The 26,158-nt window shown below is 54.6% G+C and overlaps 2 protein-coding genes across 3 annotated transcripts; one reads left to right on the forward strand and one right to left on the reverse strand.

Annotated features, from left to right (window-relative positions):
- Positions 1-900: 900 nt before the first annotated feature.
- On the reverse strand, positions 901-10,000 carry TWF2 (twinfilin actin binding protein 2). The gene is made up of 9 exons (XM_040247119.1): positions 9,826-10,000; positions 6,483-6,560; positions 4,046-4,224; positions 3,552-3,647; positions 3,225-3,329; positions 2,961-3,086; positions 2,171-2,321; positions 1,906-2,027; positions 901-1,501 (listed from the first exon to the last, which is right to left on the reverse strand). The coding sequence occupies exons 1-9, from the start codon at positions 9,848-9,850 to the stop codon at positions 1,334-1,336; spliced, it is 1,050 nt and encodes a 349-aa protein (XP_040103053.1). The 5' UTR covers positions 9,851-10,000; the 3' UTR covers positions 901-1,333.
- A 7,305-nt stretch (positions 10,001-17,305) lies between these two features.
- On the forward strand, positions 17,306-24,473 carry PPM1M (protein phosphatase, Mg2+/Mn2+ dependent 1M). 2 transcript variants are annotated; one of them, XM_040247120.1, is made up of 12 exons: positions 17,306-18,282; positions 18,495-18,537; positions 19,518-20,180; positions 20,825-20,948; positions 21,100-21,354; positions 21,800-21,912; positions 22,260-22,344; positions 22,436-22,554; positions 22,680-22,743; positions 22,978-23,085; positions 23,189-23,337; positions 23,664-24,473. In XM_040247120.1, the coding sequence occupies exons 3-12, from the start codon at positions 19,774-19,776 to the stop codon at positions 23,806-23,808; spliced, it is 1,569 nt and encodes a 522-aa protein (XP_040103054.1). In that variant the 5' UTR covers positions 17,306-18,282; positions 18,495-18,537; positions 19,518-19,773; the 3' UTR covers positions 23,809-24,473. The 2 variants fall into 2 exon arrangements, with proteins under 2 accessions (XP_040103054.1, XP_040103055.1); XM_040247121.1 differs by lacking the exons at positions 17,306-18,282; positions 18,495-18,537; positions 19,518-20,180 and adding an exon at positions 20,231-20,605 and having other exon boundaries at positions 20,694-20,948.
- Positions 24,474-26,158: the final 1,685 nt, after the last annotated feature.

The raw sequence follows: 26,158 nt of genomic DNA on the forward strand, positions 1-26,158 counted from the left end.
AGTTCATGGGTCTCCACAGTCAGCTCTGGCAGCACAGCGTGTTTCTGAGTGACGCCTAAGTGAATGGGGGAATGAATGAACAAACAGCGTTTCTGGCAGGACGGGGCAGAGCTGGACATCGGCTACCCCTGCTTCTCTGTGTGCACCTCTGGGTGGGTGTCATGGCAGACAGGCTCCAAGCTGCCAGGCACCCAGCTCGTGCACAGGCCCAGGGGGTTTGACAGCATGGGAACAATGGTGTTGTCTTCCTGCCCACTTGAGAACCAGTGTTTGAGGTGGGAAAGATCAGTCTGCCTTCTATGGGTCCATGGCTTGGGTTCCAGCTCCACTCCCTACAATTCTAAGCACTTCAGTAGAGGCAGAGAAAGGCCCCAGGGATGGGACACTGCCCTGAGTCCCAGCCCAAGAGGCACTTTCCAGAAAAAGGACAGTGCCCATCCAGCAGGTGAATGCATCATCGGCCCCATCCATCCCCAACCCCGCACTCTTCACATCTGGGATAGCAGGGGTCTTCTACACACTTCTCAGAGGCAGAAAATGAAGTTCTGGCTGCTGCTGAATCCCAAGCCCAAGGGAGATTCCCCCAGAGTCCCTGGGACCAGAAACCTAGGCCCTTTGGGACAAGAGAGGTACCCAAGGTACTCAAGAGGGGGCCAATGAGCTGACAGCGAAGCCTGCACATGTGCACACGGACACAGCTCTTCCACATACCTGCAGCCAGGCAGGCTGGGGCTCCCCCCCGCAGGCCCACAGGCCCCTTCCACACTGTGTGTGTGTGTGTGTCTGTGTCTGTGTGTCTATGTGTGTGTCTGTGTGTGTGTGGTGGGGAGGGGCAGGTCTATGCCCAGGGCCTCCCCATACCCAGGGCCAGAGGTAGTCCCTCAGGGCCAAACTCAGCTGTTGATTTAAAAATATTTTATTCTTTAAAAAATACAGCATTCAACCATCTCGTCCTGCGGGGACCCTCTGCCCCAGCCCCGAATGACCTCACCCCTTGTGGCCAAAGGGTTCTGGGCCATGCTGGGGCCTTACTCTTAGTTCCCCTAGGGGCTTGGTTCATGCCAGTCCCCCCACACAGCCCCTTGAACCAGCCGAGCAGGGTTCCCAGATGCCCTGGGCACAGGGATGAGGGGCAGGGACAGCAGTGGGGGAGGGTCACAAAATGCCAGCCCAGGGGCCCTCGGAAGCTGCAAGGATGTTTAGTTACCAGCCCTCCTACCCATAGGAGGCAATCCCCATCCCAGAGCCCGGCTGCAAGGAGGGAGGTGGCCGTGGGGGTGGGGTGGGGGCAGCCCCACAGTTCCACACGCCAGCAGGGCTCAGGTCCCGCCACCTAGCTGTCGTCCCCGTTCTCGCCGGGGCCACGGATGAGGCGCTTGTGGCCCCGCTTGCCCTCGGGGCCCCTGGGCTTGGCGAAGGCCCGCTTGGCGAGGTGCTGCTTGGGGTGCACCTCATCGTAGAGGAAGTCAGCCGTCAGCTCCGCCCCATCACCAATCTCGATCTGTCCAGAGCAAGGCATGGCTGGTCACTCCGAGGGTGCAGGGCCCTGACACGCACCACCCTCGGTCACCCCCACTCCTGGAGCACCTCTTGGATCTCTTGCTCTCTAGCCCTGGGGTGTCCTCCCAGATACCCACATGAAATGCCACCCCCAGGAGCACAGAGCTGGGGGCCGGCTGGTGGAAGGCCTTGTCACTTTCCACCTGCCTTCCAAACTCAGGGAAAGGAGCGACACGGGTGTCACAGCTGGGGCTTGTCAAGGCCACCAGCGACACACACAACCCCTTGGGCCTCAGTCTCCCCCTCCACCCAACAGGGCAACAGTGCCCCCTGCTCTGCCACTGTCTCGGGATCCTGACGTCCCACGTAGGGGGTGGTGACAGGGCCCAAGGGAGCAGCACCCACCTTCTTGGCGATCTCCAGCTGGAAGTCCTGCTCCACGGAGTCGAGGAGACGGCCCTTGCAGCTGGAGTAGAGCATGCGCTCCTTGATGCTGCACTTGCAGCCGGGCATGGAGTAGATGAACACTGCAGGGGGCAGGGGGGTGCGCTGAGGCAGGCCTGGCGCTCCTGCCGCCCCCACAGCCCCTGCAGGTGGCCCGCCCGGCCGTGGGCCAGTGTGGCTCCTGGGCAGCCACTTGAGCAGTGGGAGGCCCACCACGGCCACTCACCCACAGACTCCAGGGGGTCACCCTCGTGGGTGTGCTTGTAGAGGAAGAAGTGGTAGCGGGCGGCGTCTCGGGGCACTCGGGACGGCAGCTGGGCCACGTCCGTGGGCTCTGTGTGCACCAGCTCGATGGTCTCCCGCTCCAGGTCCAGCTTCTGCCGAGGGGCAGCGGGAGATGTGAGGGCACCGTGCGGGCGAGGGCCCAGGCCCACCCTCCCGGACAAGAATTCCCCGAGCTGGGGAGCTGCTGTCAGCTCCTCTCCCAGGGCTCCCCACATCCCACTCCGAAGAGGCCACTCCTGAGCCCAGGCCTAACTCTGCCCCTTTGAACGCTCTGCTAGAGAAGGAAGTCCCACCAAGGATGATGGACAGGTCAGGGGTGAAGGCCTTGACCTCAGGGAGGCAGCATCCCTGGGCCAACCCATCCTCATGGTGGAAGAGCCACTCTGTTTGAAAGGGGGAAGGCCGGACCACTGAGGCCACTGGCTGGGGAAAGGTGGGTGATCAGAGGGGCTGCAGAGGGAGTCTGGGACAGGAAGGGGTTCGGGCTGAGGGGGGAACTAAGGGTGACGTGTGCATGCAGCGTGGAGGGTGGAATGAGGGACAGTGTGTCAGGCGCCCCTGCAGGGGAGTGGGGCCCGGGATGGGCAGGGAACAGACTGCAGCCACTACACACAGCGACTGTAGGAGACAGGCAGGCGGGGGCAGCTGAAGTGAGCTCACGCATGGGAGCAGGAGCAGGTGGGGTACAGTGGACCCCAAGTGTGCGCCTGGGGCAGGGAACTGGCACCCACCAGCTGGATGTAGTTGATCGTCTTCTGTCTGAGCTGCTGAAGTGCCCGTTGGGCCTGCGGCTGCAGGGGGAAGGCCAGGCCCTGCAAGGTCTGGTGTTTGCTCTCCACGCTGATCTCTGTCTTCACCTGGGGACGGGTGAACAGTGAACGAGGCCCTCTCCTGCCCACACCAGGGGGTAGCCACTTGGGGAGTGCAGGCTCAGCCAGTGGGGCCTGACTTGACCTGGAAGGCCTTGGGCTGGGACTTCTGCCCAGTGTGCCCACCTCGTTAATACGGATCTGCTGGAGTTCTCTTTCAGCCGAGGTCAGTGGGGCAGGTGCTGCACAGGACGACAGGTGCTTCTGGTATCCGGCAAAGGAGAGGTCATCCTGACCAGTGGATGCAGAGGCGTAAGTGAACACCTTAGGATGGGCTGGCAGAAGCCCATTGAGCACCCCAGCTTGCAGACCTAGGACTCTCCCAGCCCTCCCTACTCATCCCCTGGCACCCACTTGCTCTGTAACCTGGCATAACACCCCACCTTCTGTGGGCCCGTGACCCTAGTCTGGTAGGGCCCTGGTCTGGGGTGGTAGGGTGGTGGGTGCAGCTACCTTCACAGTCCCGAACAGCTCATCCTTGATGTGGCCGCCTCCAAACTCCTTCTTCACTGTGGCCCGTGTGGCTGCATACAGCATCTTCAGCCGCACCTGAAGGGCAGGGGCCAAGCCATGAGACTTCTCTCCAGGCAGGGCTGCCTGTCCAGGAGCAGGCAGGAGCCTCTGGGTGGCGACCAGGTCCCCTCATTGTGTCCACGCACCCAGCAGAGGGCGCAGCACGAAGGTGAGGCTGCATTAGGGTGGTCTGGACAGCAGAGGGAACCCTCACCCAGCGCAACCTTTGCCTCTCAGAGCCAGGCTGACCTGGCTGGGAAGCTCATGCCAGGCTCCAAGTGCAGGACCTTGTCCCTCCCTCATTCATACTCCCTAGAGCAGGATCTGACATCTCCCCCTTTAGACTCCCCAGGGCAGCGCCATGTTATCTTGATCGGAACCAGCTTCCCCCCCTCCTCCGATCCCGAGGCTGGGCAGGAGTTCTGAAGACTCACGGGGGAATTATCAGGTGACCAGGCGAGGAAGAGCCACTCAAAGCCCTGGGCATTCTGCGAGTCCAGGCGGTAGAGCAGGTAGCAAGGCTGTTGGGCATCCAGCAGCGGCAGCACGGCCCCGTCATAGTCCTGGTCCCAGCAGCCCACCAGCTCCCGAAAGGCGCCCAGCACGAGCTGTTCTGGGGGCAGAGGCCAGGTGAGCCAAGGAGTAGCCATGTCCCACAGCCACCTCTCACTGTGGGCTTGGCCCCTGGAGGTGACTCAGACCCACTGACCACCCTCCCTGCCTTCCCCTGAAGTCTGTCACTCAATCAGTGTGTGAGTGAATGAATGAATGAATGAGGGTGCAGAGCTGCCAGCCCGAGGCTGCTCCCTCTACACACACACACACACACGTGGCCTTGAGAACATGCCAACAGATGACCCAACACAGACAACCGCCTCAAGACACGCAGCCCTGTACTCACAGCCACCAACAACGCGTCCCCTTACAGACACCCACGGCCCTCACCCCACTGGAATATACCCAGTGGACAGCCCCACTGTGCCTCCGGCCCCCTCCTCCCTCAGCCTGGGGCTCCAGCAGACCCCCGGCACACCCTTCTCAGAACAAACATGCTGTCGGAAATACCGTCACAGCCTCAGACCACAGGGATCTGCAGGCAAAAAGGCTTGTGGGAAAGAGGGAGGCAGGGGCTCCCACCAGACACTGCAGAAACAGGTATCCTGCTGCCCTCCACCTGCTCTAGTCCCCTTCCCCAAAAGTAACCAGTCAAGAGCAGCCAACCTCTTAACACCTAGGGCTGACCAGTCCCGCCACCTTCCTGGCTGGCACAGAGTGGCTGAATAGACACACGCTCGACCCACCAACCCCCACCAGGCGTCTTAGTGTGGCACCAAACACCAGCCCATGTATGCACAGGCCCAGGCTGGAGGAAGAACTGGGGTAAGTGGACAACTACCACCTAGCCAGAGGGTACCAGCACCCGAGCACCAAGCCCTCCTGATGGGGGCAAAGGGCTGGCTATCCAAGAGTGCCTACAAGCCGGGCCTGCCAGGCCATCCACCTCCCTCTGGCCTTGGCCTCTTCACCTATCCTCCCAGAACTCAGATAGATGTCACAGGCTGACCAAGGCTGGGGAAGGTGGGGGGCGGGCGGGGGCGGAGGCAGCTGGGCAACAGCACTGCCAAAATTGTTTCATTTGTGGCCAACATTTTTCAAACTGGAAAGTCTGATGTAACAAGTGGAATTCCTGGCTTTTCTAGAAAAATCAGGAAGATCAAGCCACACTCAGATAGGCTGCCGGCAGCAGGCCTGGACCCTCTGGGGCTCCCAGGTGGCCAACAGCAGATTGCAGATAAGGGCCCACCGAGAGACTCCTCCTGCTCAATGTCTCAGGGATGTTCTGTCTGGGAGGTGACAGGGAAGGCTGAGGTCTGGGGTCCATGAGTTCCTCTCTCTGGAAGGGTGTGGGGGGCTGACCTACCCCAATATCCCCAACCCAGCCTCTGAGGGCATCTGAATTTGGGGACCCTGGACACCATCCAACAGAGCTCTAGCTCTAAAGCCTGGGTGGATTCTCAGTCTGGGCAGACCCAGCTTTGACCCAATTCAGAATGGGAAAAGTCAGCTGGACACCAAGCCCATTCAGGAGGCACCCAGAAGGGCCCACTACTGCATGGGTATCAAGAAGGGCTGTAAGGATTTGTGGGGGGCCTGGCCCATTCCCAGTTCTGGAGTCTGTACCCCTCACCTCCAGGGACAGTCCTGTACCCCAGGACTTCTCTACCCAGAGCTCCCCAAGCCTCAGTCTAATCCTCTGCCTCCCCAAATTCTCTCCCCACTGTAGGCCTCAGCTCAAGCTCACTCACACCCCAAGCCCTATACCTTTAGCACCACCCCTATGGAAGCCTCAGATGCCCAGGTTCAAGTCATGGCCCAGCCAAACCTGGAATTCCTGGGTCCTGCTCTGAAAGAGACCGACACAAGTCCCTTCTCCCCACAGTGAGGGCACTTCCCCTGGATAGGGCTCCGGCTTCTCCTTAGGATTCTTCCCCAGCCAGCAGCCAAGTGAGGCCAGGCCTGTCCACCACCCAGGGAGGTGAACGGCGCTAGACACCGAGGGCAGTGCCTGGCCTTACTCATCCCCTGCGACCCTGCCCTGCCCTGCCTCCTGACTAGGCCAGCAGACGACTATAGAGCCTCAGGAAAGGCTCGGCAGGACCCTTGGGCAGGGCTCTCCTTGCTATGTCCCCAGCTCCTGTGTAACAGGTATAAGGACCATGCCCACCACCAAGGCTCTCCTATAAGGCACCTCTCATTTCCAGATGGGAAACTGAGGTCCTGAGGGGCTGAAGGACAATGTTCCCCCCACCTCCCAGAGAAGCAGTAGGGTCCAGCCGCCAGCCTGTCCCCTTGCCCACAGGAAGCACTCACCGTCTTCAATGACAACTTTGATGAGTCGCACAGAGCCAGCGCGCGCCTTAGCAAAGAACTCCTTCAGCTCTTCGGTGGCTACGAGAACAAGAAACATGGTGGGCACTGAGCAGGCACAGGGAACAGTGTGGGCAGGGACACGCTCAGGGCTTGCTCTGTCCTGGGGGTCTGGTGGCGGAGCTGGGAGCCAGATTAAATACGGCCTCCCATGTGACTGGGAACCTGAGACGGCCGCTGAACGCAAGCTCCCAAATTTAGCCAGCAGAGGTGGCAGGCAGGCAGCCTGCTGGCTGGGACGGCTCTGTTGACAGGGCACATGGAGATGAGACAGCCCACCCGGGAATGGGACAGGCCGAGCCAGCCAGAATGAACAGCTCCCACCTGTTCCCTGCACCCCCAAGAAGGCCCAGCACAGGGCTAGCCTGGGACACACCCAGCATCCTCATATCCACAGACAAAATTACAGGAGCCCCCAACATACGTTGACCACTATGTCTGTACACACACACACACACACACACACACACACACACACGCACGCACACACACACACACACACACGGATGCAGTCCCCAGGTTGCTAATAAATTCAGACACAGGCAAATGCAGAGCATGGCTAACAAATGTGTGCAGGCAAGTGGCTGTACACAGAAACACAGAGGTACACACTGCTGCGCACACGAGCGCACACACACACACACACACGCCCAGCCCCATTCCCCCAGCCAGGCTGCCTAACATTGGGAGGCCCTGAAGAGCCAGGCCTGCCCTGGCTCAATCCTGCCAGGGGGTGATAAACCTCCACCCCCAGGCAGCCAGGAAGAGGAGTGACTCTCAGGGACTCTCCAAAACAGACCCTGACTGTGGTCCCTGAGCCACAGAGCCAAAAGGTGACAGCCAGTGACCAGGAACACAGCTGCAGAGGAGAGGATCATGGTCAGAGCTAGGGAAATGCGGAAATCACAGACCCACTGGTGGTTCAGTGGGGGAACAAAGGTCCAAGTTAGGAAGGCCCTACTTGGGTCTCCAGAGGGCTGCACAGGGCCAGGCCAGCACGACCTTGGGGCTGCCCAGGGGTCAGGAGAATTGTGTGGGAACACAGCTGGAGGGTTGAGGTCAGAGAATATTTATAGGGCCCGACTGGCAGCTCGAGGGTGGGTGCGGGGGGGCCTTTAGGAAAACAAACTCTGGTCATGTCCTCAGGTGCCCATCGTGCAGGGTGACCGTGAGCATGATTCTCAGGGCAGTGCTGTGTACCACCCTCCAAGGCCACAGGGTGGGCGGAACTGCAGCTAAGCCAGGCAGGCCCTTGGGGTTGACAGCAGCATGGTATGGAGACATAGCCCCACTGAGCCAGGACAGATCTGCCCCTCAGTGGACTCCAGGCCTGAGGTTCCACCAGATGTAAGTGACCTCTGACCTCACTGAACCTCAAACTCCTCTATAAGATGGAGTTAATACCTCCCACAGCATTAGCCTGTCCTAATAACAATTATTCATTTTTATTACTGCAATGACAGCAGGGCAGGCTATCACCTGCTCAGACCTCCCCCAAGGGAGAGGCTGACACACCCCTCCTAGTGTTACCAGGACAAAGTGACACCCCAGTAGCGGAAGACATACCGCCCTCCATGTCTCCTCAGCCACCATCAATAATCCAAGGCCAGGCCTGGGACACCTGAGCGTCTCTCATCAAAGATTCATGCCCCCCACCTGCACCCCTGCTGCCTTGCCTCCCACCCTGTCTCAGTCAGCCTCAGGTTACAGCCCTCTCCTGCCTGCTGTGAGGCAGCGGATCAGGACTGGCACCCAGGCATCCAGGGTGATCTCTCCTGCCACCTCCCCAGGCCAGAAATGGGAAGGGGTGGGCTGCTCCCAGGCGGAAGGAGGGCTGCCAGATTTCCCTAGCCAGGCTGATCTCAGCATAAGGGAAATGAGGGAGTGAAGGAGGGCCCAGGCCACAGGACCAGTCAGCCCAGCATGGGGCGGTGGCACCCTAACCTCTAATCCCCTCCCAGTTGGAGGCAGCAGCAACGATCAGACAAAGGGGAAGGAAGGGGCAGGTCTGGTGAGGGGCTGTTCCCTTCCGTGGGGCTGAGTCATGAAGCCGCCCCTCCAGCTCTTCTTGGAGAGCCCTGGCCCAGACCCATGCTCCTGCTTTTTCTGGTCCTATGGGGCGTGGCCAGGGAAACCCTGTCAGGGCCAGCCACCAAGCGGCCACAACCGCAAGCAGAGATCCAGGTGGTCAGGCTGGTCGATGGTGATGGCCCTGGGCAGGGGATCCTGGTGTGGTGGGAGGAATGGCTGAGGGCCAGACCAGCAGGCTCTGGGCAAGCAGCCTGGGCCTTTCCCACAGGCCAGGCAGCCCTCCCAGGCCAGTGACACAGGGGCACACTGAGGTCCAGATAGTCAGGACACCTGGCTCTCGGCCACTGCTTCTTCCCTGTCCTGTCGAAGGAGGAATCGGACCCTTGCAGGAGGAGGAGGATGCTCTGGGCTCTGGGGTGGAGGACCTGGCCTGGAATCTCTAGGTCAGAACCTTCTTCCTTGCCTCCAGCCTGGAGCTGGGACCTTCCAACCCTGACTGGGGCAGACTCAGGAGATCAGAGTGGAAAATGGCAGGGAGATCAGAGGTCAAGGTCAGACTGGCAATTCTCCACATCCCCACTTAGAAAACACCTGTCCCAAGTTTTTGCCAGCCTAGTTTGTGAGGGTCTGGGGAGGAGCCAAAAGGTCAGGACCCCCTCCTCACACAGACACAGCCAATAGGAACCATACTGTGCCTCCATTGACTCGAATGAACACTGCAAGGCACCCAAATTGTGCACATGCACACAGACACCCCCAGACATGTGCACACAGTCACGAAACACTGATCATGATGATTCCATCATCATCTGAAGATGATTCCAGCCGACAGTGTCCAATCAGCCGTCAGTGCATGTGCACTCGATGTACACAGGCAGTCGGATCCAGATGTGCATACATAGGGCTGTACCCACAAGGCAAGTGCACATGCGTGCACACTCCCTCAGATGTGAACATCCGGGTACACCCACCCTGCGTGCTAAAAGATGGGCACACACAGGCACATCCACCCCCAGATGGGAATACAGCCGCTTCCACCCCAGCTGCCTGCCTACATGCACACGCACCCTCAACTATGCACAGGAAGTCCGCATCCCAAGAAATGACCACCCCAGGCGACCCGCGGCTGCAAAAGAAAACAGGAAGCTTCCCCAGGCTGATGCCGGGAGAGGAAAGAGGGGCCCGACAGCCAGGGAGGGGCCGCAGCCGCGAGCAGAGACCCTCGGCCCCCTGTCCGTTCGCCATCCGTCCTCACCGTGGATGCCGGTCTGATGCGCCATGGCTCCGTGACCCGCTCCGCCCGCGCCCTCGGAGCCCTCGGCTTGGCCCCGGCCCGGCTTGGCTCGCTTGCACTCGAAGGAGAGGAAGAAGGAGGATGTGGTGGCGGCCGCCCAGACTCGCGCAGCTTCCCGGGCGGTGCCGCAGGACCCGCCCCCAGAGCGCCCCGCCCCTGACGGGCGAGGGGCGGGGACTCTGGGCCGCGCGTGCGCATAGTGGGCGCTTGGTTCCGGGTGGGCCTAAGACTGGGAAGGGATCGGATTGTATGCGCGCTTGCCCGTGCCGTTTGTGACCAAAAACAGGTCCAGCGTGTGGCTGAGCGCGTGTGTCTGTGCACCCTGATCCAAGTGCCCTGGCGCTGGGGCGTGCCCGTGAGTCCCAGCCAGGTGGGTTTGCAGGTGGGGGATCCGCACTTACCCCAATTTGTGGCCTTGAAGGGGGTGGAGGCGTGTGTTTGAGTGGCATCCCTTTCCTCTGAGACGTCTCTTGAGCACCTCCTGTGGGGTCTGGGCTCCTCGAGGCGTCTCGACCCGCCGGCCCTGCCCTAGCAGTGGGAGCCCAGACAGACCTTCTACTGGGCAGTCAACAAATGAACGGAATCTGTGGCAGTGAGCACCCTGTGCAGAGAGTAAGGGACCCTCAGGAGGAGGTGAAATTTGAGTGGAGACATGGAGGAAAGCCTGGTAGAGCAGGGAAAAGTTTTCCGAGAAGAGGAAATTGCATGTGCAAAGAGGGTCCGAGTTTGGTGAGTCTGAGAAACTTCCCAACTCCTAATCAACTTCTGACTCCATAGCCAGGAGAGTTGCCTTCTCTGGCATCAGCCCCTGCCTGCTGGTTACCAACAGAATGTATCTTCCAGGACACTGTGATTGAGTCAGGGTGAGCACATGATTGGACAGTCTGTCCAATCAGAGCCTGTACTGGGACTTTGGTTGGGAAGGTTAGAAAGGCTTTGGGGGCTGGGGTTGCTGAGAGTTGGTGATGGACTATGTGGCCTGCCTGGTATCAGGCCTCAGCTTGAGCTCCCTGCCCCCTGTCCCTACCCCACCCTAACTAGGCAGCATTGAGCCCTCCTCTGTGTGCCCCACACCCTGGGTTTCTCCAGCACACACAAAACTGAAAGGTTTTTCTTATTCATCTTCCTATGCACACCCCGAGGACTGGGGCTGTGCAATGAGCTCACCATGACCACTTCAGCACTTATTATGGAACATAAAAACCACGTGTAACAGTGAAACCAGCCCTTGGGAGAACAGTTCATAGGCAAGTGCCCCCAACTCTGAGATCTGTCACAGCCCAGTGAGGCCAGCAACAACGAGACTCTGGTTATATCAGCTCTCAGACCTCCCTCCCTCCACAAAAACAATTGGCAGTTCCACAGAACCATAAGAACCTCAACCTCTTGGAAACAGGAATTAACCAAGAAAACAGATTAATAAGAAAAAGAATATGGTTCTGTTCCCTATTAAAATGTCCCATCACTAGATGAACTACATGGCTGTCTTAACATCAAGGTCTCCCCTGCTACCTGGTTGACCCCACCTGCATCGTTTTCTTTGTTTTTATCACTACCTAACATTTACTTGCTTATTTCTTTATTGTCTTCCTCCCACCAGTCGTTAAGTTTTTGCCCTTGTTGTATCCCCAACACTGCTCTATTCCCAACAGTGCCCAGGATTAGTGGGTCCCCAATAATATTTACCAAAAAAAAAAGTCTGAATGAACTGTGAGTCTGTGTATTGCAGTTACTATGGCAGGGCACATTTACTTAATACTCATGACAGTCCTACAGGGTAGGTGTTACTGTCTCCTTACACATGTAGAATCTGTGGTTTGGAGAAATAAAGTGATTTGATCCAAGTCATAAGGCAGTGAGTGTTCCCCCAAGAACCTAAGTTTCCTTTACTCAAGAAATTAGGACAAAGGATGAGAAATCCTTCTGGGCAGTGGCCCTCATGGCCTCCATCACTGTCTCACACCTGAGTGAAAAGGGTTTAACGAGAGAAAGGAACTTCCTGAGAGAATGGGATTGTGGCCCAGTCCTGCTCAGTTTCAGAGCCTATGATGCAAGCCAGGAGCCCAGGGACCAGTGGAGCATCCAAACAGACTCTATCTCTAGCTGAGATCTGGTTTCAGGCAGAAAGATGAGAAAGCTGCACACAGCTCCTCAGATGAGCCCAGGGATTATCAGGGTGTCCAGGAACAGGTTGGTTGCTCCTTTCTTGCTGATGTTTCTCAACACAGAGTCAGCCATTGAAATTATTTGAAGGTATTTTTTTTCAGGTGGGTCAATGATTCAAAAAAAAATTTTTTTTAAGTGAACTATTAATATAAAGGACTTCCCTGGTAGCTCAGGCAGTAAAGAATCTGCCTGCAATGCAGAAGACCTGGGTTTGATCCATGGGTCAGGAAGATCCCCTGGAAAAGGAAATGGCAACCCACTCCAGTATTCTTACCTGGGAAATCCCATGGACAGAGGAGCCTGGCAGATTACTGTCCATGGGGTCACAAAGACTTGGACACAACTGAGCGACTAACACATATTAATATAAAATTACTGAAACAAAGGGAGGAGATTGTAAAATCTTGGAATGGAGAAGTCCTCCTGGGTATGTTACCAAACCCAGAATCCATACGAGAAAGAAACAAAAAAAAAATGATTTACATTAAAAATAAAAATTCTATTATGGCTGATTTGAGTTGTATGTATGGCAGAAACCAATACAACATGGTAATAATTTTTTAAAAAGGAAGAAAAGTCTATATAGAAAAACCCACAATCAAAAACACAAACATAAAACTGTTCAGTTCAGTCGTTCAGTCGTGTCCAACTCTTTGTGACCCCATGAATCACAGGACGCCAGGCCTCCCTGTCCGTCACTAACTCCCGGAGTTCACCCAAACTCATGTCCATCGAGTCGGTGATGCCATCCAGCCATCTCATCCTCTGTCATCCCCTTCTGCTCCTGCCCCCAATCCCTCCCAGCATCAGGGTCTTTCCCAGTGAGTCAACTCTTCGAATGAGGTGGCCAAAGTACTGGAGTTTCAGCCTCAGCATCAGTCCTTCCAATGAACACCCAGGACTGATCTCCTTTAAAACGGACTGGTTAGATCTCCTTGCAGTCCAAGGGACTCTCAAAGAGTCTTCTCCAACACCACAGTTCAAAAGCATCAATTCTGCGCTCAGCTTTCTTCACAGTCCAATTCTCACATCCACACATGACCACAGGAAAAACCATAGCCTTGACTAGATGGACCTTTGTGGGCAAAGTAATATCTCTGCTTTTTAATATGCTTTCTAGATTTGTTATAACTTTCCTTCCAAGGAGTAAGCGTCTTTTAATTTCATGGCTGCAATCACAATATGCAGTGATTCTGGAGCCCAAAAATATAAAGTCTGACACTGTTTCCCTATCTATTTCCCATGAAGTGATGGGACCGGATACCATGATCTTAGTTTTCTGAATGTTGAGCTTTAAGCCAACTTTTTCACTCTCCTCTTTCACTTTCATCAAGAGGCTTTTTAGTTTCTCTTCACTTTCTGCCATAAGGGTGGTGTCATCTGCATATCTGAGGTTATTGATATTTCTCCTGGCAGTCTTGTGCTTCTTCCAGCCCAGCGTTTCTCATGATGTACTCTGATATAAGTTAAAAGCAGGGTGACAATATACAGGGGCGGCAGCTGAGAGGAGCTACCCCATGCCCAAGGTCAGGGGTGGTGGCTGAGAGGAGCTACTCCATGTCCAAGGAGCGGCGGCTGTGCAGGTGCAGGAGGGCTGAGAGGAGCTACTCCACATTTAAGGTCAGGAGGGGTGACCTCATCCAAGGTAGGAGCAGCGGCTGCACTTTGCTGGAGCAGCTGTGAAGAGATATCCCACGTCCAGGGTAAGAGAAACCCAAGTGAGACAGTAGGTGTTGCAAGAGGGCATCTGAGGGCAGGCACACTGAAACTATAATCACAGAAAACTAGCCAATCTGATCACACGGACCACAGCCTTGTCTAACTCAATGAAACTAAGCCATGCCGTGTGGGGCCACCCAAGACGGACGGGTCATGGTGGAGAAGTCTGACAGAATGTGGTCCACTGGAGAAGGGAATGGCAAACCACTTCAGTATTCTTGCCTTGAGAACCCCATGAACAGTATGAAAAGGCAAAATGATAGGACACTGAAAGAGGAACTCCCCCGTTGGTCAGCAGGTGCCCAATATGGTACAGATCAGTGTAAAAGTAACTCCAGAAAGAATGAAGGGATGGAGCCAAAGCAAAAACAATACCCAGTTGTGGATGCGACTGGTGATGATAGAAGCAAGGTCCAATGCTGTAAAGAGCAATATTGCATAGGAACCTCGAATCAATCCATGAATCAAGGCAAATTGGAAGTGGTCAAACAGGAGATGGCAAGAGTGAACGTCGACATTCTAGGAATCAGCGAACTAAAATGGACTGGAATGGGTGAATTTAACTCAGATGACCATTATATCTGCTACTGCGGGCAGGAATCCCTTAGAAGAAATGGGAGTAGCCATCATGGTCAACAAAAGAGTCCGAAATGCAGTACTTGGATGCAATCTCAAAAATGACAGAATGATCTCTGTTCATTTCCAAGGCAAACCATTCACTATCACATAAAATTGTAACTGGCTACAAACAATATACTTGCAAATCATTTCAAAATAAAGAGTTGATTTCTTTTATATATAAAGAACTGTCATAAATCAATAAGAAAAAGACCAATGGCTCAGTAAGAAGACTGGGCACAAAAATACCATCTATAGGAAATGAACTGCAAATAATGTCTCTCAAATCTGTGAAAAGTTGCTTATCCTCTCCTATCAAGTGAAAGTCAAACTAGACTTGCATATTTTTTACTTATAGGTAAAAAGTAAAGGTATGTCTGTTCAGTTGCTCAATCGTGTCGAGCTCTCTGAGACCCCATGGACTGTAGCCCAGCAGGCTCCTCTGTCCATGGAATCTTCCAGACAAGAATACTGGAGTGGGTTGCCATGCCCTCCTCCAGGGGATCTTCCCAGTTCAGGGATGGAACCCACAACCCCTGCATCTCCTGCCCTGGCGAATGAATTCTTTACCATTAGCGCCACCTGGAAAGCCCTTAGGCAAAAATTTAAAACTTTATTAAAAGACTGCAATGGTCAAAGGATGGGGAAATAGGCTGATTGGTGCCATCTTCATGTAGGACAATTTCTACAAATTATTAGATGTATTCCCTCTCCCCCTTTTTCTTTTAAATTGTGAAATTCACATAACATAAAATTAACCATTTTACACTGAGCCTGTGCACCACAGCTAGAGAGGCCACGCATTGCAGTGGAAGATCCCGCATGCTACAACTGAGACTCAAGTGAAGCCAAATTAACTAATGAAAACAAACACTAAAGGGACTTCCTTGGTGGCTCAGTGGTTAATGAATCCACTTGCCAGTGCATGGGATATGGGTTTGATCCCTGCTCTGGGAAGATTCTCCCCTGTTACAGGGCAGCTGAGCCTGAGTGCCACAACTCCTGAATACCACCACCACCACACCACCACCCCCCGCCTAGAGTGTGTGCTCTGAAACAGGAGAAGCCGCTGCAATGGGAAGCCTGCAATGAAGAGCAGCCCCCGCTTGCCACAACTACTAAAAGCCTGAGCACAGCAACAAAGACCCAGGGCAGCCCCAAATAATTCTTTTTCAAAAAAGAGTTAATAGGCCACAACTAAGTCCAGCACAATGAAATAAATAATACATTAAAAGAGTAACCATTTTAAACTGAACAATTCAGTACATTCACTATGCTGTGCGACCACCACCTCTATCTAATTCCAAAACATTATCACTCCAAAATAAAACTTTATATTCATTAAGCAGTTACTTCCAATCCTCCCCTACTCAGCCCCCGGCAACCATCAGTCTCCTCTCTTGCTCTACGGATTTACTTACTTTGGATATTTAGTATGTTGTTCAGTCGCTCAGTTGTGTCTGACTCTTTGGTGACCCCATGGACTGTACGCAGCACACCAGGCTTCCCTGTCCTCCACTATATCCTGGAGTTTGCTCAAACTCATGTCCGTTGTGTTGGTGATGCCATCCAACCACCTTAGAAACATAAAACATGTGGTGTTTCGTGTCCAGCTTCTTAATATAATGTTTTGGAGGTTCATCCACCTTGTACAATGTATCAGCATTTCATTCTTTTTTATGGCTGAATAGTATTCCGCTGTGCATTCGTGCTATAGTTTGTCCATCCATTCATCACGTTGATGAACCCTTGGGTTGTTTCCATCTATTGGCTGTTATGAACAGTGTTGCTGTGAACAAGGAGTGCCTTTGATGCCACGATTCTGTTAGTAGGAACAGATCCTACCAATATGCCCACAGAAAAAACTTGTAAAGCAAAAAAAAAAAAAAGAAAGAAAATTATGCAAATGTTCACACTGGGGGACTAGCTACATAAAGTCTGCATGTTTGCAGAGACTGCTCGGTAGCCCTCACAAGGAACAAGGCAGCTCTTCAAGAACTGATGCAAGAAAAGATAAAGGTATCTTATATGAAAGCTTCACGTGCAGGATCCAGTGTAGAGTATCCTATCATTTGCATATATTTATATATATATATATATATCTCCAACTCTTTGTGACCCCACGGACTATAGCCCACCAGGCTCCTCTGTCCTTGGGATTCTCCAGGCAAGAATACTGGAGTGGGGTGCCATTCCCTTCTCCAGGGGATCTTCCTGACCCAGGGATCAAACCCAGGTCTCCTGCATTGCAGGCAGGTTCTTTGCTATCTGAGCCATCATAGAGATGCACTTTTTTTAGCCATTCATTCATTGATAAACATATGTTTTTTCCATGTCTTGGCTATTGTAAATAATGCTGTAATAAACATGGTGGGGCAGATAGCTTTTTAAGGTAGTGATTTTGTTCTCTTCAGACAAATATCAAGAAGTAGAATTGCTGGATCATACAGTACCATTTTTAGTTTTTTTGAGGAACCACCATACTGTTCTCCATAGTGGCTGCACCAATTTACCTTCCCAGCAACAATACATGACAGTTCCCTTTTCTCCACGTTCTTCTAGCACTCGTTGTCCCTGGTCTTACATGGTTTTATTTTGCATGAACTTGCACAGAATACCCTTGACATCTCTGGTAGATTCACTAGAAAGTAGTACCATTGTTTGACTTCAGGGAAGGAAACTGAGTCATAATGAAATGTATTAAATATTTTAAATTAAATCTAAAATCTTGTTAAGAACAGGTATGGAATTCAACAAAAGCCTTTTCATTGTGAGTGAAAAAAACCACAGCCTGAAAATGGCCCTCTATCCCTCACAGGCCGGCTGGGTTAGCTGAGGAGAGGTGTCTGGCCAGGAGGGGGCAGGCTTGAGTTCATTCAAGAGTTGGAGAAGGGTGTCACTGGAAAGTGAGGAATTGCAACTTTCACTTTTCACTTTCCTGCATTGGATAAGGAAATGGCAACCCATTCCAGTGTTCTTGCCTGGAGAATCCCAGGGATGGGGGAGCCTGGTGGGCTGCCGTCTATGGGGGTCGCACAGAGTCGGACACGACTGAAGCGACTTAGCAGCAGCAGCAGCAGCAGCAGGGAGGACTCAACCCAGAAACGAAGACAGACCCATCCCAAGGAACCTCACCTGCAACTTCAGACACTAGACATGACACAGAAGAGCCTGGAGGCTTCTGGAGACAGAAAAAGGCAGACACAGGCCATTCCAAAGTCCTGGGAGTGACGGTGCACTGGATTTCAGCAGCAGTAACAGCCAAAAAACAATGACAGAGCAGTCAGAAAGAATTCTGGACCGAAATATTTAATAAAAAGCAAAGGCAGGGACTTCCCTTCTCTGATGGTCCAGTGGTTAAGACTCCATGCTCCCAATGCAGGGGACCCAGATTCGATCCCTGGTCCAGGAACTAGATGCCACCCATTGCAAGGAAGGATCCCACATGTGCAACTAAGACCCGGCACAGCCAAATACATTTTATTTATTTATTATTATTATTTTTTAATTTTTCCAAATACATTTTAAAAAAAGAAAAAGCAAAGACAGAATACAAGCTCTTTCCGACTTACAAGGACCCAGAAAAATGACCAGAATCCAGTCTACCTTTCTTAGACATACCCACCACTTTGCTGAAGCAAAACAACAGAGTAAACCAAGAGAATCAGTCTTGGGATCCAGACAAGAGCAGAGGCTCCTGGGAGCCTACGGAGACACAGAGCCTGGGTAGCACTGGAGGAATGCTCAGGCCCCCCTGGAACAGGGAGGATGGGGTTGCCATCAGGCTCTACATGGCTCTGAAAACCCAAAATAGTTAAGGTGGGCAACAGACCACCTGTGACTCCTGGCTGCCAGGAGCTTCTCTGAATACACCTAAGGGAACAGGACTTTCATCCACCCGGGGAGTCCGAGATGGTAAGTGTGGGGAATAGACTGTGTTTGCATTGTTGCCTCTGGTTTAAGACTTTAAAAGCCTCTGAGCCATTGGCTGATGGGATGAGGAGGTCACCCCACTGACAGAATTGGGTTTGCCCCACTCTGGGTCACTGGTGCATTTTGTCCCAATGACAGGCTGTAGCTCAGGTGTCCTTTAGAAAGCCTTCTTTTTGTCCCCTTCCCCTTTGAAGGCTGATTCAAGCACTGTCCGCCAGGACTTCCCCATCACTACAGGTGAGCTCATTTTCATTAGTGCTCTTCTCTTGCTTGGGGTCTGACACACAAAGTGGGGACAGTAAATTAGCTCCCAGGCTAGCTGGAACTGAGTTACTTGAGGGACAGCTTGTTGGGCACAGCTCCTCTACCCCAGGAACCATACTCTGTGGGTGGGGGGAACTCCCTGTGGGGCAGGGCGCGCCTGCAGGAGGAAGTGAGGACCAGTGAGCAAGTGCTGGGCTTAGGCATGGAAGCGAAGGTAGGGACTGCTCCTGTAGCGCCCCCCACCGCCCCCTTCCCCTGCCCCAGGGCCCTGGGTTGTGGGACCTCAGGGGCTTTGAGTGGTAAGGCCTGTCTTCCCAGAGGAGGAAAGGGGAAGAGAAATCCCCTGTGGGGGTTCTGAGTCAGCTGCACTGTCATAGTGGAAACAACACAGCTTTGGGTGTCAGGACACTTCCCCTCTGTGGGCCTCAAGAGTCTTTGTTATGAGATGGAAGTAACAGTCCTGCATAGGAAGTTGGGCTTCAGTGGCAGACGGTGACAAAGCGTGGTGTTAGCATGCAGGTGTGAAGGGGGACACATGGTGGTGGGCAGCCAGGAGTTAAGAGGCCTACAACATCTTGCCCCCAGCCCCGATGAAAGTCTTTCACTTCCCTTAGTCACAAGTCTGAACTCTACTAGTTGCTGTTTCGGGGAACCAAGGATTCTGTTTGCCCATCAGTCACTTAACACTCTAGTGAGGCCCCTGCTGTCGGTCTAGAGAGGACATCTTGATTGGAGGCACAATGTTGACAAGACTTGGCCTTGAGGGTGGGAGTGGATGCTCAGGATAAGGAAGGCCAGGGTGACCACCAAGCCTGGTCTAAAAGCGGAGGGTGCCAGGCCAAGTGGGTGAGGCATGCAGGTCACCTGAGGGAACACTGTGCTCTGAGCCTCTTAGTGTGTCAGGCGTGTGACACCTCCAAGTACATATTGTTCCCATCTTACCCTTGTGTAAGGTTCCGGGCTAGCAAGAAGAGGCCTGAGTCTCTGCCATGGACATTGATCCAGCCTGGAGGCCCCGGACCCCTACGGCCTCCCTGGGCGGGGAGGAGGCACTTTCCCTCTCAGAGGCTCGTGCCGCGTACGGGTGGGTGAACCTCAGCCTGCTCAGGCTCCTGGGTGAGCGGAGGCCAGCCTCTTTGTCTCTCTTAGGCTCAGTGTTCCTGCCTGTAAAGTGGGGTTGATAACACCACCAGCTTGTCGGCAGGTTTGATGGCACCCGGGCCCGGCACAGGCTCCCTCCCGGGCGACGGGAAGGTTGGGGTTTGGGGGCGTCGCCGCGCAGCCGGCTCCGCCCCGCCCCTAGCCCGCTTCCTCCTCCCGGGACTAGCGGGCGGTGCCGTCGGCCCAGCCTCTCGCCCGGCGCCCCGCCGGCAGCCCCCCGGCCAACGCGCCATGTCAGCCGACTGGTTCCGGCGCCGCTTCCTGCCGAGGGGCCCGCTCCCCGCGCCGCGGCCACCCCGGCCCCGCGCCAGCCCAGTGCCCTACCGGCGGCCCCGCTTCCTGCGCGGCTCGGGCTCCAGCTCCGGCACCGCCGACGCCTCGCGCCGCCCGGAGGCCCGGCCCGTGCGCAGCCCGGTACGGGGCCGCTCGCTGCCCTGGAACGCAGGCTACGCCGAGTGAGTGCCCGGCCCCAAACGGGGTCCCGCCTGAACCTCCCCCCTCCCCGCGAGTCTTATCCTGAGGCCGCCTCCCCCACCCCATGATCCCGCCTGGGTCCCGTGCTGACGACTGAGAAAACAGGCTCAGCTGAGTGAAGGATCCCGCGCCCCCGACCTTGTGGATAACTTCCTCTGGTCCCTCCCGCATCCCACCTCAGGTCGGGAAGGACCTGTCCCCTCAGCCCAAAAGCCTACCCCCTCAGGCTTCCAAAAGAGGTAGGGTCCCTGCAGAGGTCCAGCGTTCTGGGCTTTGGAGAGTCCTTCCACTCCTCACACACACACATCTCACCCTGGGTTATGGCTGAGATGGGGCAGCAGATAGGCAAGGAAGCCTCACACCTCCCTAGGCAGCCTTGTCCTTACCTCCCAGCCCAGGACAGCAGGTAAGCTCCAGAGGGGCTGAGTCCTGAGTTTTGCTTTAGTTGTGAGATCACTGAACAGCTTGCAAACTACCAGCATTTGTTTGTCCAGGTGTGTGCTAGGGACAGCACAGTGGCTATTGGTCCGGAGGGAGGGCTCCCTTCTATGTTTCAACTGTTCTCTGTGCCCATGGGGGCAGAGGTGTGTCCCTAAAAGGGTCACTGATCACGTCCTGGCCTCAGAATCATCAACGCAGAGAAATCTGAGTTCAATGAGGATCAGGCGGCCTGTGGGAAGCTGTGCATCCGGAGATGTGAGTTTGGGGTTGAAGAGGACCAGGAATGGCTGACCTTGTGCTCAGAGGAGGTGAGTGCAGCGGAGCCTGAGCCCCTCTTCTAGTCTGGGGCCAAGACGGGCCAGGACTGCAGACTGAGGTTCTTGCCCTAGTACCTCACTTTCAGCCAGGGGACAACTAGGGAGGCCAGGCAGAGCCTGATGCCAGGCCCCTCCTGTACAGTTCCTGACAGGTCATTACTGGGCACTGTTTGATGGGCACGGTGGTCCAGCTGCAGCTATCCTGGCTGCCAACACTCTGCACTCCTGCCTGCGCCGGCAGCTGGAGGCTGTGGTAGAGGGCATGGTGGCCACTCAGCCCCCCATGCACCTCAGTGGCCGCTGCGTCTGCCCCAGTGACCCCCAGTTTGTGGAGGAAAAGGGCATTAGAACGGAAGACTTGGTGATCGGGGCTCTGGAGAGTGCCTTTCAGGAGTGTGTGAGTGTGACCTTTGGCTGGGGAAGGAGGGAAGGTTTTACCCCCAGGGACCTGAGGGACTCTGCGTTGGGGGGGCGTCCCTGCACTTAATGGTGATCACCCTGGATCTTCGGATTGAGAGGATAAAATTGGGTTAGGTTGTTATTAAGCAGTCACCATAATCTCTCGTTTTTCCAGCATCTCCTATTAATATGTGCTAGGTGCTTTTACCTGTATTATCTCATTGCACATCCTTTAGGTCCTTGGTTTCTCTTCCTGTTTAGGACTTCCATACCTCCCCAAGGATATATTTAGATCTCCTGACCACAGGGATCCTGGAGTCATAGTGACTTTGGGCAGGGACTGCCATGCTTGCTGGTTGGGAAGTGCGCTGTAGGGTGGGGGTTGGGGACAGGGGCACGGTGGCAGTACAAGCAGCAGCTAAAGCAGCCTTGGTTCGCCCCAGGATGAGGTGATCGGGCGAGAGTTGGAGGCTTCAGGCCAGGTGGGTGGCTGCACGGCCCTGGTGGCTGTGTCCCTGAAGGGAAAGCTGTATGTGGCCAATGCTGGGGACAGCAGGTGAGTGAGCTCTGGAGGGTGGGCAAGGTGGGGTGAGGGAGGAGAGGTGGGGGGACAGTGAAAGGGGACTGGAAGTGGAGAGACAGAAATGAGGAAGATTGGCTGAGTTGTTTTGTGTACTGGGCATGTGTCAGATGCCAGAGGGGGCAGGGACCTCAGGGCCCAGGTCAGATGGTTGAGGCTTTACCCTGCAGAACTTAAGCAGTCACAGAGGGGCTTTGAGCAAGGGATTGGCATGGGCAGAACTGGCCCCTGGTGGTTGGAGGAGGGGCCAGCAGGAGGGAGGCCATGGGTAAGGATGGAGGCTGCTCCACAGACCTCTCCGTCTCCTGTCAAACTTCCTCCAGGGCCATCCTGGTGCGGAGGGATGAGGTACGGCCCCTGAGCTCCGAGTTCACCCCAGAGACTGAGCGGCAGCGAATCCAGCAGCTGGTAGGTGCTCTTAGTGGAGAAGGTGTGGATGCAGCCCCAGCTCCTGGGCCACCAGAGGGAGCCTGATCTGAACAAGGCCTCCTCATCCCAGGCCTTTATCTACCCTGAGCTTCTGGCTGGTGAGTTCACCCGACTCGAGTTCCCTCGGCGACTGAAGGGGGATGACTTGGGGCAGAAGGTCTTGTTCAGGGATCACCACATGAGTGGCTGGTGAGTGAAGTGGGGCTGGGGACAGCCCTGGGGTCCAGGTTCAGCTGGGTGGCCTGGGGCAGCCCCTTCCACAGGGCAGGGTGGGCCCTGTTGACCTGGGTTGATGCTGGCTCTGCTCCTGGTAGGAGCTACAAGTGTGTGGAGAAGTCGGATCTCAAGTACCCACTGATTCATGGACAGGGTAGGCAGGTCAGTGAACGGCCACTCCGAGAATCCCTCTTGTTGAATCGCCCCCTGTAGAGGTGGGAGCTCCTTTGGTCCCTCGTGGGGGGGGCCTTGGCTAAGGTCCTAGGGGCTGCTTCAAGGTCACAGGGTGTTTCTCTCTCAGCCCAGGGGCCCATGGGTCACAGTCCACCTCTGTGTGCTTTACATGTACATTTTCTGGGGCTGTCTGCTATCACTTCACACCTCTGTTATTTCCAGGCTCGGCTACTGGGAACCCTGGCTGTCTCCCGGGGTCTAGGAGACCATCAACTCAGAGTCCTGGACACAAATATTCAGCTCAAGCCCTTCTTGCTATCTGTCCCACAGGTGAGGGGGCCACAACACTTCCATCTGCCCAGAAAGGCAGACAACGCAGGGTTGGCGGGAGCTAGGAAGGGAGCGGTGAGGAGACCTCAGACTTACCTTGCAGGTGACTGTGCTCGATATGGACCAGCTGGAGCCCCAGGAGGAGGACGTGGTTGTCATGGCAACTGATGGGCTCTGGGATGTCCTGTCCAATGAGCAAGTGGCACGGCTGGTGCAGAGCTTCCTCCTTGGCAACCGAGAGGACCCACACAGGTACTGTAGCTGCTGGGGTTCTGCCTGGACCTGGATTAGTACCAGCAGTAACATTAAGAAGTACCAAGAAGACATCACAGCAGAGGAGTCCGGCTAGGAACCGTTGGCCAGGACTGGAGCTACCTCAGGCTTCCTGGGGGTGACTGTGGGTCCCCAAATTCTCTGGGTCCATACTCACATGGTCCAATCTGTGGCCCTCCCAGTCCCCACAGTCAGACTGCACTGCTTGAGTTCTCAAGTGTCCAGCACTGGGGGAGCTCTCCCTGAGGGCTGGCCTTGCCTCTTTGATCTGGCCCCAAAGTACATCTGCAGGACGGTCCCCACAGGTTCTCGGAGCTGGCCAAGATGCTGATACGCAACACGCAGGGGACGGACGACAGCCCCGCAGAGGAAGGGCAGGTGTCCTACGACGACGTCTCTGTGTTCGTGATTCCCTTGCACCACCAGGGCCAGGGGCACAGTAGCCACTGAGGATCCAGACACCGCATCCCAGAACCACTAAGGGGCCAGGTGCGATACGGGTATCCCTCCACCACGGTCAACAGCAGGTCTGCCTGCCCCAGTCCCAGACCGAGCCCTGACCCCAGCCCATTTCAAGGTGAGCATTTCTACAAGGCAGTCAGAGCTGGAAGAACGCAGGGAGTTCCCCAGGCCCCCTCCTTGCCAGGCAAAGAACGCTACTGTCAATAATAATGTCTGGCAGAGTCACTTTACATTAGGAATCCACGCAAGGCTCCTCGGAGAGGATCCTGAACAGCCTCAATGTTATTCCCAAATCGGGACAGCTGGACTAAGTGCATTGGCCAAGGATGCCAGAAAGGGCAGACAGACTGTGGTTGGGTCCAGGTCTCTAATGCATGAATGTCACTGAGATCCTACTCTGCTCCTCTCTGTGCTGGAGGAGAGGCACGGACGCAGGGAGGGGCTTTAGTTGGGGCAGAAACTAATGGGCAGGAGGAGCCCCAGAGGTGGCTGAGTGGTCAATGCCCGTCACTGCCCCTCTCTGGCCCCAGCCCTGCCCAAGGCTGATGCCTCAACAATGCCCTTTTGTTGCTTCCATCACCTCCCTATTAAATGTTTATGTGCAGAGAACCCTTGTGAATTGTCAACTGCTGTAAAGCTTTGGCATTATAGTACTTTTTGCTTCTTCCGTTCTTTTCTTAAAAAAAAAAAAAAAATCAGTCTTAGCCTTAGCTCCACCTTACAAATTTCCCTATAATCAGCACTGTTTTCTCTGCAGCCTCCCTAGTTCCCAGCTTGGGATGAACCCCAGTGAGAGAACTGCTGCCCAGGAGAACAGGAGGGTCCCCACTGCTGGCTGAGAGTTCTGGGCTTGAGGTACCGGAGGGAATGCCTTTGGGTTTTTAAAAAATGCAAATTATAGTAGTTTTAGTATAAAGTTTACAGTAAATTTAGAATAAAGCTAGACTTACTGACTGGAGACAAGTTAGTTAGGGCTCCAAAGCTTGCCGTTTGATGAGTAGTTTAGTTCAACTTCCTCACAAGACCCCTTTTTATCATCCAGGACTGGCCAAGGCTCAAATGCTTAGTATTTGTTTAATTTCATAACCTCAGCCTTATCTAACTCTTCCCTCATCTACTCTTACTTTGGTTTACAATTGAGATTCCTACCAGGCAACTCACAGCCTTAAACTGCAGCCAGAAAGGACAAGGACCACTAAGCCCCAATATGATGGTGAAACTTGTTTATTTAACACACTGGGGAGGCTCCCAGACCGCCTTTCCTGCCCATTAACTCACTTTAGACTCCATTTCCTACATGTTCTCTAGAGAAGAGATAGGATAAACTATGAGATTACTTACTTTTTACAGTCATATTCCATAGCCCCGCACTTCTGGGCCTACCTCTGTTCACAGCTGGGTCATGACCAACTGTGGTTGGCCCCAGCAGCTCTGGGCAGCCTCTCTAAGACTCTAGTGAGGCATCTGGCAAGGACAACTGTGCCCTACCACCCTGTAGTTTTACTTCCTATTTCTTCAGCAGTCCCCACCTTCCACTCACCTCTGCCCCCAGCAAAGCTTTGTAAGCGGTATCCTGTGCCTGCCAACCCACTACCCACATCAACTACTGAGCCAGCTCGCCCACAGTCTACTTTGCTTCTCATATCACAAGGCTGAAGCCCAGGAAGTGGGCAACGGTAGGTCTCTCAACTGCAAACAAGCCAAACCGACAGGAGTGACCACTGCAAAGGCAGCCACACTCACCTGCGTGTTCATGTCTCTCAGCAGAGCCGAAAACTGCAGTAGCCCTCACGGCAGGCCGTGGCGGGGACCTCCTCCCCCCTGAGCAGTCGTGTTGACAGCCTGTGCATGGCCTGCCCCTTACAAGTTGGGACGCTCCCTCTGCTGCCCTCCAGAGCCTTTGGTCAACCTCTAATGACCAGGGGCAAAGTGGCAGGCCCACGGTATTGCAGCTGAGGATGCCACGCTACTAGTGAGTTACCAATTCACCGGCCAGGCAGTGGGTTACCAAGGAACAGGCCAGGCCTTCTACCAGAATGTTGGTTCCACTATACTTGGCCCCCCAACAAGCTAGTGCCTAGCAGGATGAATCTTATTCCAGCTAGAGGTTGCCAACTGATCAAGGGTTGAGGTTAACAGTGGGGATGAAAGGCAGCTTGAGGTATACACCAAATAGTCTTTGAAGATCTCAAGGGTGGCTCAGGCCTGCCTTTTCTGGGTCACTCATTTCTGGCCTACTGCTGCTTATTAGAATGGGGGGTTGAGGGACCCAGACTGCTAAGCATTGAGAGCTGGATATAGGGTTCCTCCCACCAGCCCACAGGCCTTAGTTACCAGA

The sequence above is a fragment of the Oryx dammah genome, unplaced genomic scaffold, assembly GCF_014754425.2.
Source record: "Oryx dammah isolate SB20612 unplaced genomic scaffold, SCBI_Odam_1.1 HiC_scaffold_9, whole genome shotgun sequence".
NCBI lineage: Eukaryota > Metazoa > Chordata > Mammalia > Artiodactyla > Bovidae > Oryx > Oryx dammah.